Raw genomic sequence first — 13,535 nt, forward strand, 5'->3', positions numbered from 1 at the left:
GCGACGGACGGGTCTGGAGGCTGCGTTCCCGCACTTCTGGGAATGCGGCCTCCAGCCCCTCGCCTCGATCTGGGCCTTTTCTTTGTCGGTGCCAGCGCGCTGGCAAAAAGAAGCCCCGGATGTATGACGAGAGGCGACAGGCGGGGCTGGAGGCCAGGCCTTTCCCCGGTAAATTGGGGGCCAGTCCAGGGTTTCCCCGGAGATCCCCATTTTTCTGGAAGTCTCGGGGGTTTTCCAGGTCATCTGGTCACCCTACCTGGAATGCACACGAAGATTTAATCTTGGGAATTTATCTGTGGAAGTGCTGGCCGAAGACCCCTTAAGTGTACGTAACATAGCGTAAGCAGGTGCTGCCCTCAGCTGGCTTGATCAGTGTAATGCCCCGTAACAGACTGCGGTGCAGATGGTAAACAGATATCCTCTCTCCAGTCATTAGCATTCCAGGGATGCTGACTGACAGTCTTTGGTTATACTGATCATTTGTTAATGGCCAGACATCCTTGGCTGATGTTTCATTAGTGAGAGCTAATGGCAAAGGGTGTTGTCCTGACAACTCCGTGTCCCTTCCCAGCTTTTAGAATGTAATACCTGAGAAGCTGACACCCCTCCGGCTGAAGGGAGGGGCAGAGAAACACCTTGGTGCCAGTAGCAGAGGCAGTAAGCCTATGTACACCAGTTGCTGGGGAACATGGGCAGGAGGGTGCTGTTGCACTTGTATCCTGCTCATGAGTTCCTGGTCGACAGCAGAGCGCTGGACTAGATGGGCCCTCGCTGTGATCCAGCAGGGCTCTTCTTAGGTTCTGATAGGAGACATTGACCTGGTTCGTACGTAGCAACAACCCAGAGTACAGGTTGAGTATGGGTTATCATTGAATCATGGGCTGTTGTCGAATTGTGGGTTGTCGTTACATTGAACCCTGCACTATGGCTTAACTATGGCTTAACTAAGGCCTTAGCTAGACCTAAGGTTTATCCTGGGATCGTACCGGGATCATCCCTGTTCATGTAAATGACACACAGGATATCCCGGGAGCAGGCAGGGACGACCCCGGGACAAACCTTAGGTCTAGCTAAGGCCTAAGTTCACAACCCAACAACAAACCATGGGTTCTCTTCCAGGTTATTCTAGTTAACAACCCAGGGTTTACATGTAATGACAACCCACGATTCAACGACAGCCCACACTCAATCCATACTCCGGGTTGTTATGTGCAAAGCAGGCCTGTAGGTCTGGATCCTAAGATAAGTTTACCCTAAGAAAGTTCACCCCCTGAAAAGCCTCGGAAGAAAGGTGATGAACAACATGGCTTAGGCTCGAGAGAGATGAGGACAGGCAATTTTCCTTCTGTGAACTACCTCAACTTATCTCAGAATCCTCGCCATGGAGGAGAGAGTTGCCTGGAGGATTTTGGGGGCACAGTTGCTCTGTCTTGGGACCTGATCCAGCATTAGTTCCTGCACTGTCTGCTCATGGCAATGTATTTGCCTATGATATCTTACTTGTAAATAAAGCAAATATTACAAAGACACCACAAATCTTCATACTCAAAGGAGACATAAGCACGTTGCACTGCTCTCGGGAAGTTCTCACACTGTATGCAGCCCTTTTAAATCTATTCCTTTAAAGTATTTTAATGCCACTCCTCAGCCAAAAAGGCTTCCAGCGCAGCTTCCGTATAATCAGCTAAACAAGACTGTCCTTGCCTTCAGGTTTACAATCTGAAAAATAACCACAACATACAAGGGAAAAGGAACAGGGAGGGAACAGGGGGAAAAATAGAGTTGTCTTTCAGCAGGGCTGGCTTTCCGTCAGCACAGACTGCTGGAACAATAGCATGACTGGGGCCAAACTGTTTAAAGCTTCAGCCCCCAGCAGCTTTAAAGATAAACCCTGTTGCCAAATAGCAGGCAACATTTTTAAGGTGCTAATAAATGAATGAATGAATGAATGAATAAACCAAGCAGCAGCACTTGATTGGATTGTTGCACCCAAGGATCCTTAGCAAAGTTGTCAAACCGGCTTCCCTAACCTAGTGCCTTTCGGATGCATTGGAATACAGCTCCCATTATCCCCAATGCTCTTGGATTGTACTTTTGCATCCATTGGGGGCAGCAACATTTCTTGGACTGGCCCCGTGGTGGGGAGACCCAGCACAACACTGCATTCCTAGACATCTGGAGGGGATAAGCTCGGAAAAGGCTCCAGCCGGAGCTGTTTGGAAGTTGGGGAAACAGGGTGACCCCCTTGGGCACCCAATTCTGTGGGCAACAAGCCACTCCCTGAAGGTGGCGGGTGTCAATGGCAGAGCGCTTTGGATCCTCCTAGCTGGCACCGGGAGCTGCAGCTGTACGCCCTTCTGCTGCTGGGACCATGGGCCTTGGAGTGGATCATGGACCTTGGCGTGTATGTGCATGGAATGGCAGTTCAGCTCCTTGCTCTGAGTGAGAATTGGCTGGGCTGGTGCTCCAGAGAGCTGCACTGGGCATATTCACCTGCTGGGGAAAGCCTGGCATGGAGCGCCACCTTTTTGATGCTTATTTCTGAGAATCCCCCAGGCACGGGGTAGTGCAGCTGCTTCCCTGCCACAGCAAATTCTGCAGCAGAAAAGCAGTCTTCAGAGCGCCTGCCTCACTGGGAGGGTTTCTTGCCCACAGTGAGGCCTTGAGGTGGGGCACATGGATGGCTTGAGGTGAGGCAGCCCAGCCACGTTACAGGGCTGCCCTCACCCAGAATGCCTTGGTAGAAAGGATGCTTCATGGTGAGAAGAGTGGACGATGGGCACCCAAGAGTGATGGGGAGAAGGAAAAGGATCACTTCTCGATCATCCCAGAGTGCAGGACACGGAATAAGGGGCTCAAGTTATAGGAAGCCAGATCCTGGCTGGACATTAGGAAAAACTTCCTGCCTGTTAGAGCAGTATGACAATGGAACCAGTTACCTAGGGAGGTTGATGGTTCCCAAGAGGCAGCTTGGGAACCATCTGTCAGGGATGCTTTAAGGTGGATTCCTGCATTGAGCAGGGGGTTGGATTTGATGGCCTTGTAGGCCCCTTCCAACTCTACTATTCTATGATTCTATGAAAAGACAGGAGGGGTTGATACATGGGGAAGGCAAAGCAAGGAGGAGGAGGTGTCAGCGATGGTGGCCAGGTGGGAGGAGGGTAGTGGTGGCAGAATTCACCACTACCAGGGATAAATCGAGAGAAGAGAGGGCATGTGGGGTGTGGAAGCAGGTCCAGGCAGTTCTGGCTGCAGTGCTTATTAAAGCCCTGAGCACATGTGGACTGCAAGAAATGGAAGCACAGGTGCAACCTCATTCTTTCCTGGCCACATTTTTGGGAAAGCGAAGGCAGGCAGTAACTTGCAGGTACTTTTCAGACTGAGACGAACAGCTCCCTTGCTAGAAGGATTGCGCTAAAAACCTGGTGTGAACCGATACATAAGCACACTAAGCTCTTAGTGCCTGAAAGTCAAGGGATTAACCAGAACAAAAGACGTGAAAGGAGACCAGGCTATACCCAACTAGAGAGCAAGGCTTGGCTGGAACAGCATCAATGTTCCAGCCAAGGTGCATGGAACACTTATCAAATTTGCAGATGACACAAAATTGGGTGGGATAGCTAATACCCTGGAAGACAGAAACAAACTTCAAAGTGATCTTGATAGGCTGGAGTGCTGGGCTGAAAACAACAGGATGAAATTTAATAGGGATAAATGCCAAGTTCTACATTTAGGAAATAGAAACCAAATGCACAGTTACAAGATGGGGGACACTTGGCTCAGCAATACTACAAATGAGAAGGATCTTGGGATTGTTGTAGATCACAAGCTGAATATGAGCCAACAGTGCGATATGGCTGCAAGAAAGGCAAATGCTATTTTGGGCTGCATTAATAGAAGTATAGCTTCCAAATCACGTGAGGTACTGGTTCCTCTCTATTCGGCCCTGGTTAGGCCTCATCTAGAGTATTGTGTCCAGTTCTGGGCTCCACGATTCAGGAAGGACGCAGACAAGCTGGAGCGTGTTCAGAGGAGGGCGACCAGGATGATCAGGGGTCTGGAAACAAAGCCCTATGAAGAGAGACTGAAAGAACTGGGCATGTTTAGCCTGGAGAAGAGAAGATTGAGGGGTGACATGATAGCACTCTTCAAATACTTAAAAGGTTGTCACACAGAGGAGGGCCAGGATCTCTTCTCAATCCTCTTAGAGTGCAGGACACGGAATAACGGGCTCAAATTAAAGTAAGCCAGATTCCAGCTGGACATCAGGAAAAACTTCCTGACTGTTAGAGCAGTGCGACAATGGAATCAGTTACCTAGGGAGGTTGTGGGCTCTCCCACACTAGAGGCATTCAAGAGGCAGCTGGACAACCATCTGTCAGGGATGCTTTAGGGTGGATTCCTGCATTGAGCAGGGGTTGGACTTGATGGCCTTGTAGGCCCCTTCCAACTCTGCTATTCTATGATTCTATGATTCAATGAAATTGGGGGCAGGGGCGGGATACACAGATGGGGTTACCACTCTTGTAATCATAGCAGAGCTCCTGTGCCCTTGACAGCAGCCTTGCAGAGAGCAGGTGTGGGGCCTCCCCATAGCTCTGTCCCCATGCTGGGGGTAGCTTCCCTGCTTCATAACTGTCAAGCAGCATGTGAAGTGATGCTGAAGAGACTGGAAGCTGTCTGGCAGAACAGTTGCCAAATCCCCACTGTGGAATGGGTTGATTGCACAGTGGCCGTTCTGACTTCTGCTAGCAGAGTTGCTGCTGCATGTCTCATGCGTGCTTCTGCATGGCACTGGGCACAACAAGGCTCCTTGCCTCAGCACACATTGGAGGCCTGCCTGTGGAGAGCTGGGAGTGAGAGACGGGCAATAAGGATCCAGAGCCAGCCCTGCCATTAGGCAGAAGGAGGCAGACATCTCAGGGAGCAGATTTTGGATTTCATGGAATAGTAGCAGATGGTTAGTTATTTAATTGGCTGGTTGAACCGTAACCCGCAAATTGCCATCTTGCAGCAGCCTGGGAATGGGCCTTCTCTGTGGTGGGCCCACATTATGGAATGCCCTCCCCCTCTGGCATTCAGGAGGCACCAACAGTGGTGTGCTTTTGGCGGCAATTAAAGATGCTTCTCTTTACCCAGGCCTTTGCTGATGGAGCGTGCTGTTTATTTATTACTTATGGAATGGCAGGTGGTAGATGGAATACTTGCCACTTATCAAAATAAAACATCAATAAAAATAAAATGGCAATGTATGTGGAAAGTTAGCATGTCAGGGAGAGAGTTTCTCCTGACAGGCTAGTTTTCTATGCGCAGAAAAAGGGTTTTTGTGATCCGAAGATGTGACCATCACTATGCAGTGATGTCGTCCACTTCCTTTAAAAGACGTTATGTTTATGACGTGTTATGGCACATTTACTTTATTTTTAAGTTAACCTGCCTTGGAGCCTGTTATCAAGCTGAAAGGTGGGATTAAAGTATTTTGAAGCAATAATGTGAATAATAATAATAGTAATATAAAAAATGATAATATGATCAATAAATCCAATATAAAATTCAGAATTTTAATACAAATCAATAAGATTGGCCAGGAGAAGCAACGCAATGCATTGTGGACGGCGGCATTCCTAGTACCCTGGGCAAGGCCTTCCGCATCTGTTGCTATGGAAACAGCCTCGCCTCCCCGCTTTTCCCCCGCCCCCTCACCGCTGCTGTCACGTGACAAAACACATCCCACGTGACGGTCCGTCAATGTTGGCTTTTTTTTTTTAACAGACACATACCCGCCGTCCAGCTCCGCAAAATAAACCGTTGGCTTAACCGTCTATCACAACGAAGCCCCGTCCAATCGCTGAGGGCTTCTCTCCTGCCCCTCTAAGAAGCGCGCCAACCAATCAGGCGCTAGGAATTGAGTCCGCTGTCAGCAGGGCTTTTGACAGAGGCGGTGTTTCCCTCCCAAAAACACACACACACACACACACCCCTCCCGCCTCCTCACGCATACAACAACCAACCACCGCCAGGAGACGGAACGTTGCGTGGGATCGACGTGCGCGGCGGCCAGTGAGGAGGCGCCGTCGCAAGCCGGAGCCCCTCCCTTCCCCTTGCGGAGCCAATCAGCGGGCGGCGTATGTCCGTGGCTCGTTCTTCTGTTCCCTTCTTACCCAGCCGTGAGGGGAATAATATGGCTCCGTGAGGGAGCGCGGGCTGGGGTCGTTGCGGAGGTTGGGAAAGGCGAGGAAGGCGGCGACGAAGAAGCAGCGGCCGCCGCCGCCGCCTCACCGTCGTGAGCGTTAACCCTTCCGTGCCCGGCGGCTGAGGGAGCGGGCTCAATGCGCAGGCGCCAAGGCCGCTCCTGCTCCCGACCCGGCCGGGCCGACCCGTCCCGCCAGCATGAGCCAAAGCGCCGCCGTCCTGCCCCCGCCGGGCCCCGCCTCCCGCGCCCTCCATGTGGAGCTGCCCTCTCAGCAGGTGGGTGCTGGCGGTGGTGGTCGAGGGCGCCACCACCACCAAGGCCATGGGCGCCTTCCCGAGGGAGGGGGGCGAGGGAAGCGAGGGAAGTGGTGGTAGTGGTGGTGCCCCCCCCCCGGGTGCGGCGTGTCTCGGGTAGTAAAGGGTTAATGGCTCCTGTGGTGGGAGTGGAGTGTGTGTGTGTGTGAGAGAGAAGAGGGTCTCCAACTGCAGGATTTGAAGGTAAGAAAGGGTTAAATCACAACACACGTGTGTGTGTGTACACACGTGTTTGCCTGGTGCTTTTGGATAGAAAGGCGGAAGCAGGTTAAAACTTTTTTTTGTTCCAGCAGGCCTTTGGAGAATAATCTGGCCCTCCGTCTATGTTAATGTCTTATTTATTTATTTATATTATTTATATTAGGGTGACCCTATGAAAAGGAGGACAGGGCTCCTGTATCTTTAACAGTTGTATTGAAACAGAAATTTCAGCAGGTGTCATTTGTATATTTGCAACTAAGATCGTAGTGCCTGAATTTGCTTTCCTTTCCCCCCTCCTCCTCCTCCCTCCCAATCCCCTTTCCTTTTGTGTCATGTCTTTTAGATTGTAAGCCTGTGGGCAGGGACTGTCAAGAAATACCTTCGTAAGCCGCCGTGAGAGCCTTTTTTGGCTGAATGGCAGCATAAAAATCCTTAAATAAATAAATATATATGGAGAAGAAGGAAAGGAAAAGAACCTCTCCTGCAAGCACTTGAGTCGTTGCTGACTCCTAGAGGGACGCCTGCTTTCCCTGATGTTTTCTTGGCAGACTTTGTAGCAGGGTGGTTTGCCACTGCTTTCTCCAGTCGCAGTTACCTTTCCCCCAGCTAGCTGGGTCCTCATTTTACCAACCTCGGAAGGATGGAAGGCTGAGTCGACCTGAGCCGGCTGCCTGAGAACCGGCTTCCGCTGGGATCAAACTCAGGCCGCAGTAACTGCCACTTACCACTCTGCACCACATGAGGCTCTTATATATGGAGAACCTGGTGAAATTTCCTCTTCATCACAACAGTTAAAGCTGCAGGTGCCCTCTTTCAAATCTAGTATAGCTCCTGCAGCTTTAACTGTTGTAATGAAGAGGGAATTTCCCCAGGTTCTCCATATATACAAATGATACCTGCTGAAATTCCCTTTTCTATGCAACTGTTAGATACAGGAGCCCTGTCCTTTTCATATGGTCACCCTAATTTATGTACCACTCCCCATTGAAAAATTTCGGAGCGGTGTATAAGATAAAATGAAAATAAAAACAGAATAAAACAGTTAAAACAAAATTTAAAAGAAGCAATAATTTTATTGTGTATTTTAAACGTTTATGGTTTTGTTTCTCCCCCCCCCGCCTTCCCCATGTGTGTTTTAAACTTTGTAAGGCTGCCTTGAGGCCCAGCATTGGGCAAAAGGTGGGATACAAATAAATATAATAATAATAATATAATATCACAGAGGAGCGTCTCCCACTGCAGGGTTTGGGGGTCAGAAGGGGTTAAACACACACACACACACTCGTGCATATGTCAGTCTAGGTATGTTTGAATAGAAGGTGGTGTTGAGTGGTCTGTGTGGGTCATCACTAAGGGCATGGTGGTTAAGCATTTTGAGCTAAACGTTATGGCTTAACGTGTTGTGTGAAGCGTTCCTAAGCATGGTGGCTCCATAACCACGGTTTAAACATGCTCACTTAACCATTTGCTGCAAAAGCGTTAGGGGCATTACCGTGGCTTAGTGCGTCACCTGAACAGGCCCAAGGTGAGAGAGGAATGGTCGAACACTGAAGTTTCTGGGTAACAAGGGGTTAAATCACCCTCCCTCGACCTGCTGCCTGGCAGAGGTGTTGGACAATGATGGGAGTTGTAGTCTGGGTGGAGTTATTTTTTCTGGTTAGGGGATTTTGGGTTGGGATGGAGTCTCCCTAAGAGCGAGTAGTCATAGGAACATGGGGAGCTGCCCTATACCGAGGCACGCCTATGGTCCATCTTACTCGGTATTGTCTGAACTAAACTGCTTGGCAGTTGCTCTCCAGGTATTCAGACAGAAAGGAGCCTTTTCACGTCCTACCTGGAGGTGCTCAGGATTGGACCTGGGAGCTTCTGTGTACAAAACTAGTTCTTTTAACTACTGAGTGGTGGCCCACAGGCAAGAATTAATGGGCTCTAATCGAGAAAGGAGTTTTTTATTTATGATTTCGTGTTAGCCTACCCTCCCTCAAAGAGCTTGGGGCAGCACATATGATTCAACCCCTCCTTTTTATCCTCACAACTTCCCTGTGAGGTAGGTCAGACAGAGCAAGTGATTGGCTCCAGGTCAGACAGTGACCTCAGTGGCGGAGTGGGGATTTGAGTTTGGGTTGTTGTAGCCCAGCAGTCTCTTAACTGCTGCAACACAGTTGGTCTCAGCTTCATACCTGAGGATGCAATCCTAAGCGTGTTTAGCCAGAAGTATGTCCTGCTGAGTGTAATGGGGTTTACTCCCAGGTAAGTGTGCAGGGTTACAGCCTAAGAGACTGAGCCACAAAGTTAACAACTTAAATAGTACCAGTCCCTATACAGAACCTACATAGATGTAGGAATTGTACAGTTATAATGATAGAGGTGTTCTTTGAAACCATAGGAATCTATAGAAATGCTGTTGCCTCCCCCCATCTGAAATACAATTCAAAAATAGTGTTCCCTTGAATGACTGGGGTGGATGGATAGGTTTCTGATGAAGTTCTTTTGTCTCTTTGTTGTATCCTTATCTTGTTTGATTCAAGAGGAACATCTCTTAGACAAAAAGGTCTAGTCAGATAGTCTTTGAGGACAAAGGCAAGTAGCCCTTGTTTCTGACTATAATGGGACTGAGGTTTTGTGCTTCTCTTCTGTTTTCTCCCACACACGAACACTATTCTCCCTGTCCTTTTTGCTTGCCTGTTCTCTGAATTAAGGACTTCTTGGCAGGACACTTGCAGTCTTGTGAAGCTTCTTCAGAAAGGGACACAAAATTAAGCGAAACTGCAATTCTTCTATTGATGTGTTATCTAAATATAGCTTAATATGTAACTTCACAGACTTCGGCTTCTTTCTGTTTTCCTTTTGATGTGATGTTCAGCTTGAATCAGCGCTGGGAGGCCTCAGTGATCAGTGCCGACTTTATTTCTCAATACATTCTTTTGGCATGGATTTAATTGGGAGACTGGAGATAAATTTTCTACTTCCACTTGTCATTTGAAATATGTTCTGTAAAATGAGAGTGCTTAAGATTAGTAGTGCCTTGACACCACTAGGCTCCATCCCCAGTACCTACCATTGAAGGTCTTTGTTGCAAGGTCTGATCATATATCATTAAGAGCTCCAAGGTTGCAAGGGAAGGTGCATATGCTGTGTGCGTCCGCTGCGTCCACGCACCTTCCTCCCCTGCTAATTTAGAAAGCAGGAGTGCATTGCTGCTCCACTGCAGGGTGTGATGGGCTGCATTTAAAGGTTTAGGTGCAGTCTTGCTTCTTCTTCTTCTTCTTCTTCTTCTTCTTCTTCTTCTTCTTCTTCTTCTTATTATTATTATTATTATTATTATTATCCCACCTTTTGCCCAATACTGGGCCTCAAGGCGGTCTTACAAAGTTGAAAACATACATTGTAAAACCTAGGAAAAGAAATATATATATAAAAAAAGTTTAAAATACGCAATAAAATTTTAAGTCGCTCCAAATGACAGCCCAGATAAACGCGACCGCCAGGAGTGCCTACTATCAGCTTCGGCTGATACGCCAGCTGCGCCCCTTCTTAGAGTCAGAAGACCTAAAGATGGTTGTGCACATGCTGGTAACCTCAAGGCTTGACTTCTGCAATGCGCTGTACATAGGGCTACCATTGTACCTAGTTCGGAAACTTCAACTAGTTCAAAATATGGCAGCCAGGTTGGTCAACGGTACATCTAGGGGTGAGGATATTACCCCAAGATTAAAATCACTCCACTGGCTGCCAATTAGTTTCCGGGAAAAGTACAAAGTGTTGGTCATTATCTTTAAAGCCCTAAATGGTTTGGGTCCAGGTTACCTGCGGGATCGCCTTCTCCCATATAGTCCACCCCGCACACTCAGGTCCTCTGGGGTGAACTTACTTCAGTCAGCTAAAACTAGGTTGACATCAGTTTCCCAGAGGACCTTTTCTTCTGTCGCCCCTAGATTATGGAACGGCCTGCCGAAGGAGATTCGTAATATTAACTCTCTCTGTGATTTTAAGGCAGCTTTGAAGACTAGCCTTTTCTGGCAGGCCTACCCAGCTTAATGTAAAATCAAGAATTTTTAAAATGTGGTGATCCTGTTCTAATGTTGTTCCCCGCCTTGATCCAAAGGGAGAAGGGGGTAAGAAATAAATAAATATATTATTATTATTATTAACGTAGATGGAGGATCAAATTATTCTCCAAAGGCCTGCTGGAACAAACAAGTTTTAACCTGCTTCTGAAAGCCCATAAAGGAGGGAGCCAGTCTAGCTTCCCCGGGAAGAGAGTTCCAAAGCACTGGAGCAGCCACCGAGAAGGCCCTCTCCCATGTTCCCACCAAGTGCACCTGTGAGGATGGTGGGACTGAAAGAAGGCCTTCTCCAGAAGATCTTAAAGCACGGGCAGGCTCATAAGGGAGAATACGGTCTTTCAAATAACCTGGACCCAAGCCATATAGGGCTTTATAAGTCATAACCAGCACTTTGAATTGTGCCCGGAAACAGACTGGAAGCCAGTGGATCTGTTTTAACAAGGGAGTTGTATGTTCCCTGTAACCAGCCCCGGTCAACAATCTGGCTGTAGCTCTTTGAACCAGCTGGAGTTTCCGAACACTCTTCAAAGGCAGCCCTACGTAGAGCGCGTTACAGTAATCCAATCGGGATGTAACTAAGGCATGTGTCACCGTGGCCAGGTCCGACATAGAATCAGAATAGCAGAGTTGGAAGGGGCCTACAAGGCCATCGAGTCCAACCCCCTGCTCAATGCAGGAATCCACCCTAAAGCATCCCTGACAGATGGTTCTCCAGCTGCCTCTTGAATGCCTCTAGTGTAGGAGAGCCCACAACCTCCCTAGGTAACTGATTCCATTGGGCGCAGCTAGCGCACTAGTTCAAAATCTGGCAAGTCAGGTGTAAGTCAGAATTTCGTGGTTGAGTTTTGCCTTCACATGCAATATCTCCAGTACCCCACAGGCAATTGCTCGTCAGTTATGAGCTATGTTTATATTGCACAATAGCCACTTGATTAATATGCTTCAATAATCGAGAAGGAATTTGAATATTCAGGGCAGGAAAAGTTGGTTGTTTTCATTTAGGCCTGAGGCTTCACCCATGTTGGGGCTTGTTGCTGTGCAGGTTTTGCAGTATCTAGGCAGTGGGTCCTTAGGGAAGGAGCATGGTGGCAGTTCACGGGTGTGTTTGTATGCAAAGACAATTTGTAGTGGTTGGTTGATACCTAGTTCTGCTCGTACCAGGGTGGATTTGATTTAAATCATGATTTAAATCACTACTCAGAAAGACTCGATTTGATTATGTGACTTCCCCCTCCCCCCAAAGTGCACTCTGTTCATTGAATTTTTTGAAACTTAGCACTTAGGAGATAAGGACTTGATTCTGTGTACATAGATTTGCAAAGGAACTATGAGATTGTGATCTCTGCAGAACTGTAAAACCAAGCATTTGTGATAATATCTTCTAGATAGAAAAAATTGCCCAATAATCTTACAGAAACCTCTGGGAGAGCATGACATTGTGAATGGATTAACGGAATTCATTTACCCAAAAATTTAAACATTGCTTGAATATACAGCCTCATGCTACATAATTAAAAACCAATCTTTATTTCATGATGAATAACCTTTGGACTATAATGTATCTTAAATAGAAAACTATCTTTAGATAGATTTTTCCTTAAAAAGCATTTTATTAAAAAAATCCAATTTAAATTTTAAAAAATCCATTTATTTATTTATTTTTTAAAAAAATCATTGATTTTTATCCACCCTGGCTTGTACTGTGCCCTGACTGCATTGGCTCATGCAGAAGGATGGGTGCTTAGCATCACCCACATTCAACTCAGTGCATAGTGAAAACAGGGTGGGGTGGTTTTTTTTATAACACGTGCTCTAGGTTAAAATGGAAATGGCTTCATAAGAGTAAGGATGAAGAACTCCAAACATAAAAGAAGTTAGGGTGACCATATGAAAAGGAGGACAGGGCTCCTGTATCTTTAACAGTTGCATAGAAAAGGGAATTTCAGCAGGTGTCATTTGTATATATGGAGAACCTGATAAAATTCCCTCTTTATCACAGAAGTTAAAGCTGCAGGAGCTATACTAGAGTGACCAGATTTAAAAGAGGGCAGGGCACCTGCAGCTTTAACTATTGTGATGAAGAGGAAATTTCACCAGGTTCTCCATATATACAAATGAAACTTGCTGAAATTTCCTTTTCAATACAACTGTTAAAGATACAGGAGCCCTGTCCTCCTTTTCATATGGTCACCCTAAAAGAAGTAGGAGAGGGAGACTGATTGGATGCCTGCTATCTCTTCAAAATACAGATGCCCCAGGATGCTAGTTTTGAGAAGTTTATTTGTGTGTTTAGGATTAGGATTCAGGCTGTGCATATAATCTTAATATATTACATGCTTGGATTACATCTTGCTGCCCTGAACAGCAATAAACCTCTAACTAAATTATTATAAAGTAGTGAAGCATTGAAAGTGAGCCTCTGCCTCTGCCGGTTCTACAGATGTCTTTGTTTTAACATTAATCAGATCCAAAGCAACTTCTGAACCTCAGGAGATGATAAGGTTAGTACTGATTGTGATATGCAGTATAAAGCATTTTCCTGATGGCTGTGAGTAGGCTGCTCAGTGGAACAAATCAGACCCACAGCCTTGATGCATTCCACTTCGAGGGATTTAAGCAAAAATGTAGGCTTAAAGTTGGAAGCAGTCACGCTGCAGTCAGTTGATCTCTTGGAAGTTGTGGTGCTGCCGCTTGGTCAACACGTGTCATGCATTACTACTTAGAGATAAAGAGAATCCCTTCCAAGGCTGCTTTCTTTTA

The 13,535-nt window shown here is 47.1% G+C and overlaps 1 protein-coding gene across 3 annotated transcripts in view; it reads left to right on the forward strand.

The window, feature by feature from the left end:
* Nucleotides 1-6,177: 6,177 nt before the first annotated feature.
* The window catches only part of UVRAG (UV radiation resistance associated), a 125,235-nt gene continuing 117,877 nt past the window's right edge, over nucleotides 6,178-13,535 (forward strand). For all 3 annotated transcript variants that reach the window (XM_063127239.1, XM_063127240.1, XM_063127242.1), the window contains exon 1: nucleotides 6,178-6,468. In XM_063127239.1, coding sequence (XP_062983309.1) covers nucleotides 6,391-6,468 — 78 coding nt within the window. In that variant the 5' untranslated portion in view covers nucleotides 6,178-6,390. The remainder of the gene's footprint in view (nucleotides 6,469-13,535) is intronic.

This window comes from Elgaria multicarinata, chromosome 5 (genome assembly GCF_023053635.1).
Source record: "Elgaria multicarinata webbii isolate HBS135686 ecotype San Diego chromosome 5, rElgMul1.1.pri, whole genome shotgun sequence".
Taxonomy (NCBI): domain Eukaryota; kingdom Metazoa; phylum Chordata; class Lepidosauria; order Squamata; family Anguidae; genus Elgaria; species Elgaria multicarinata.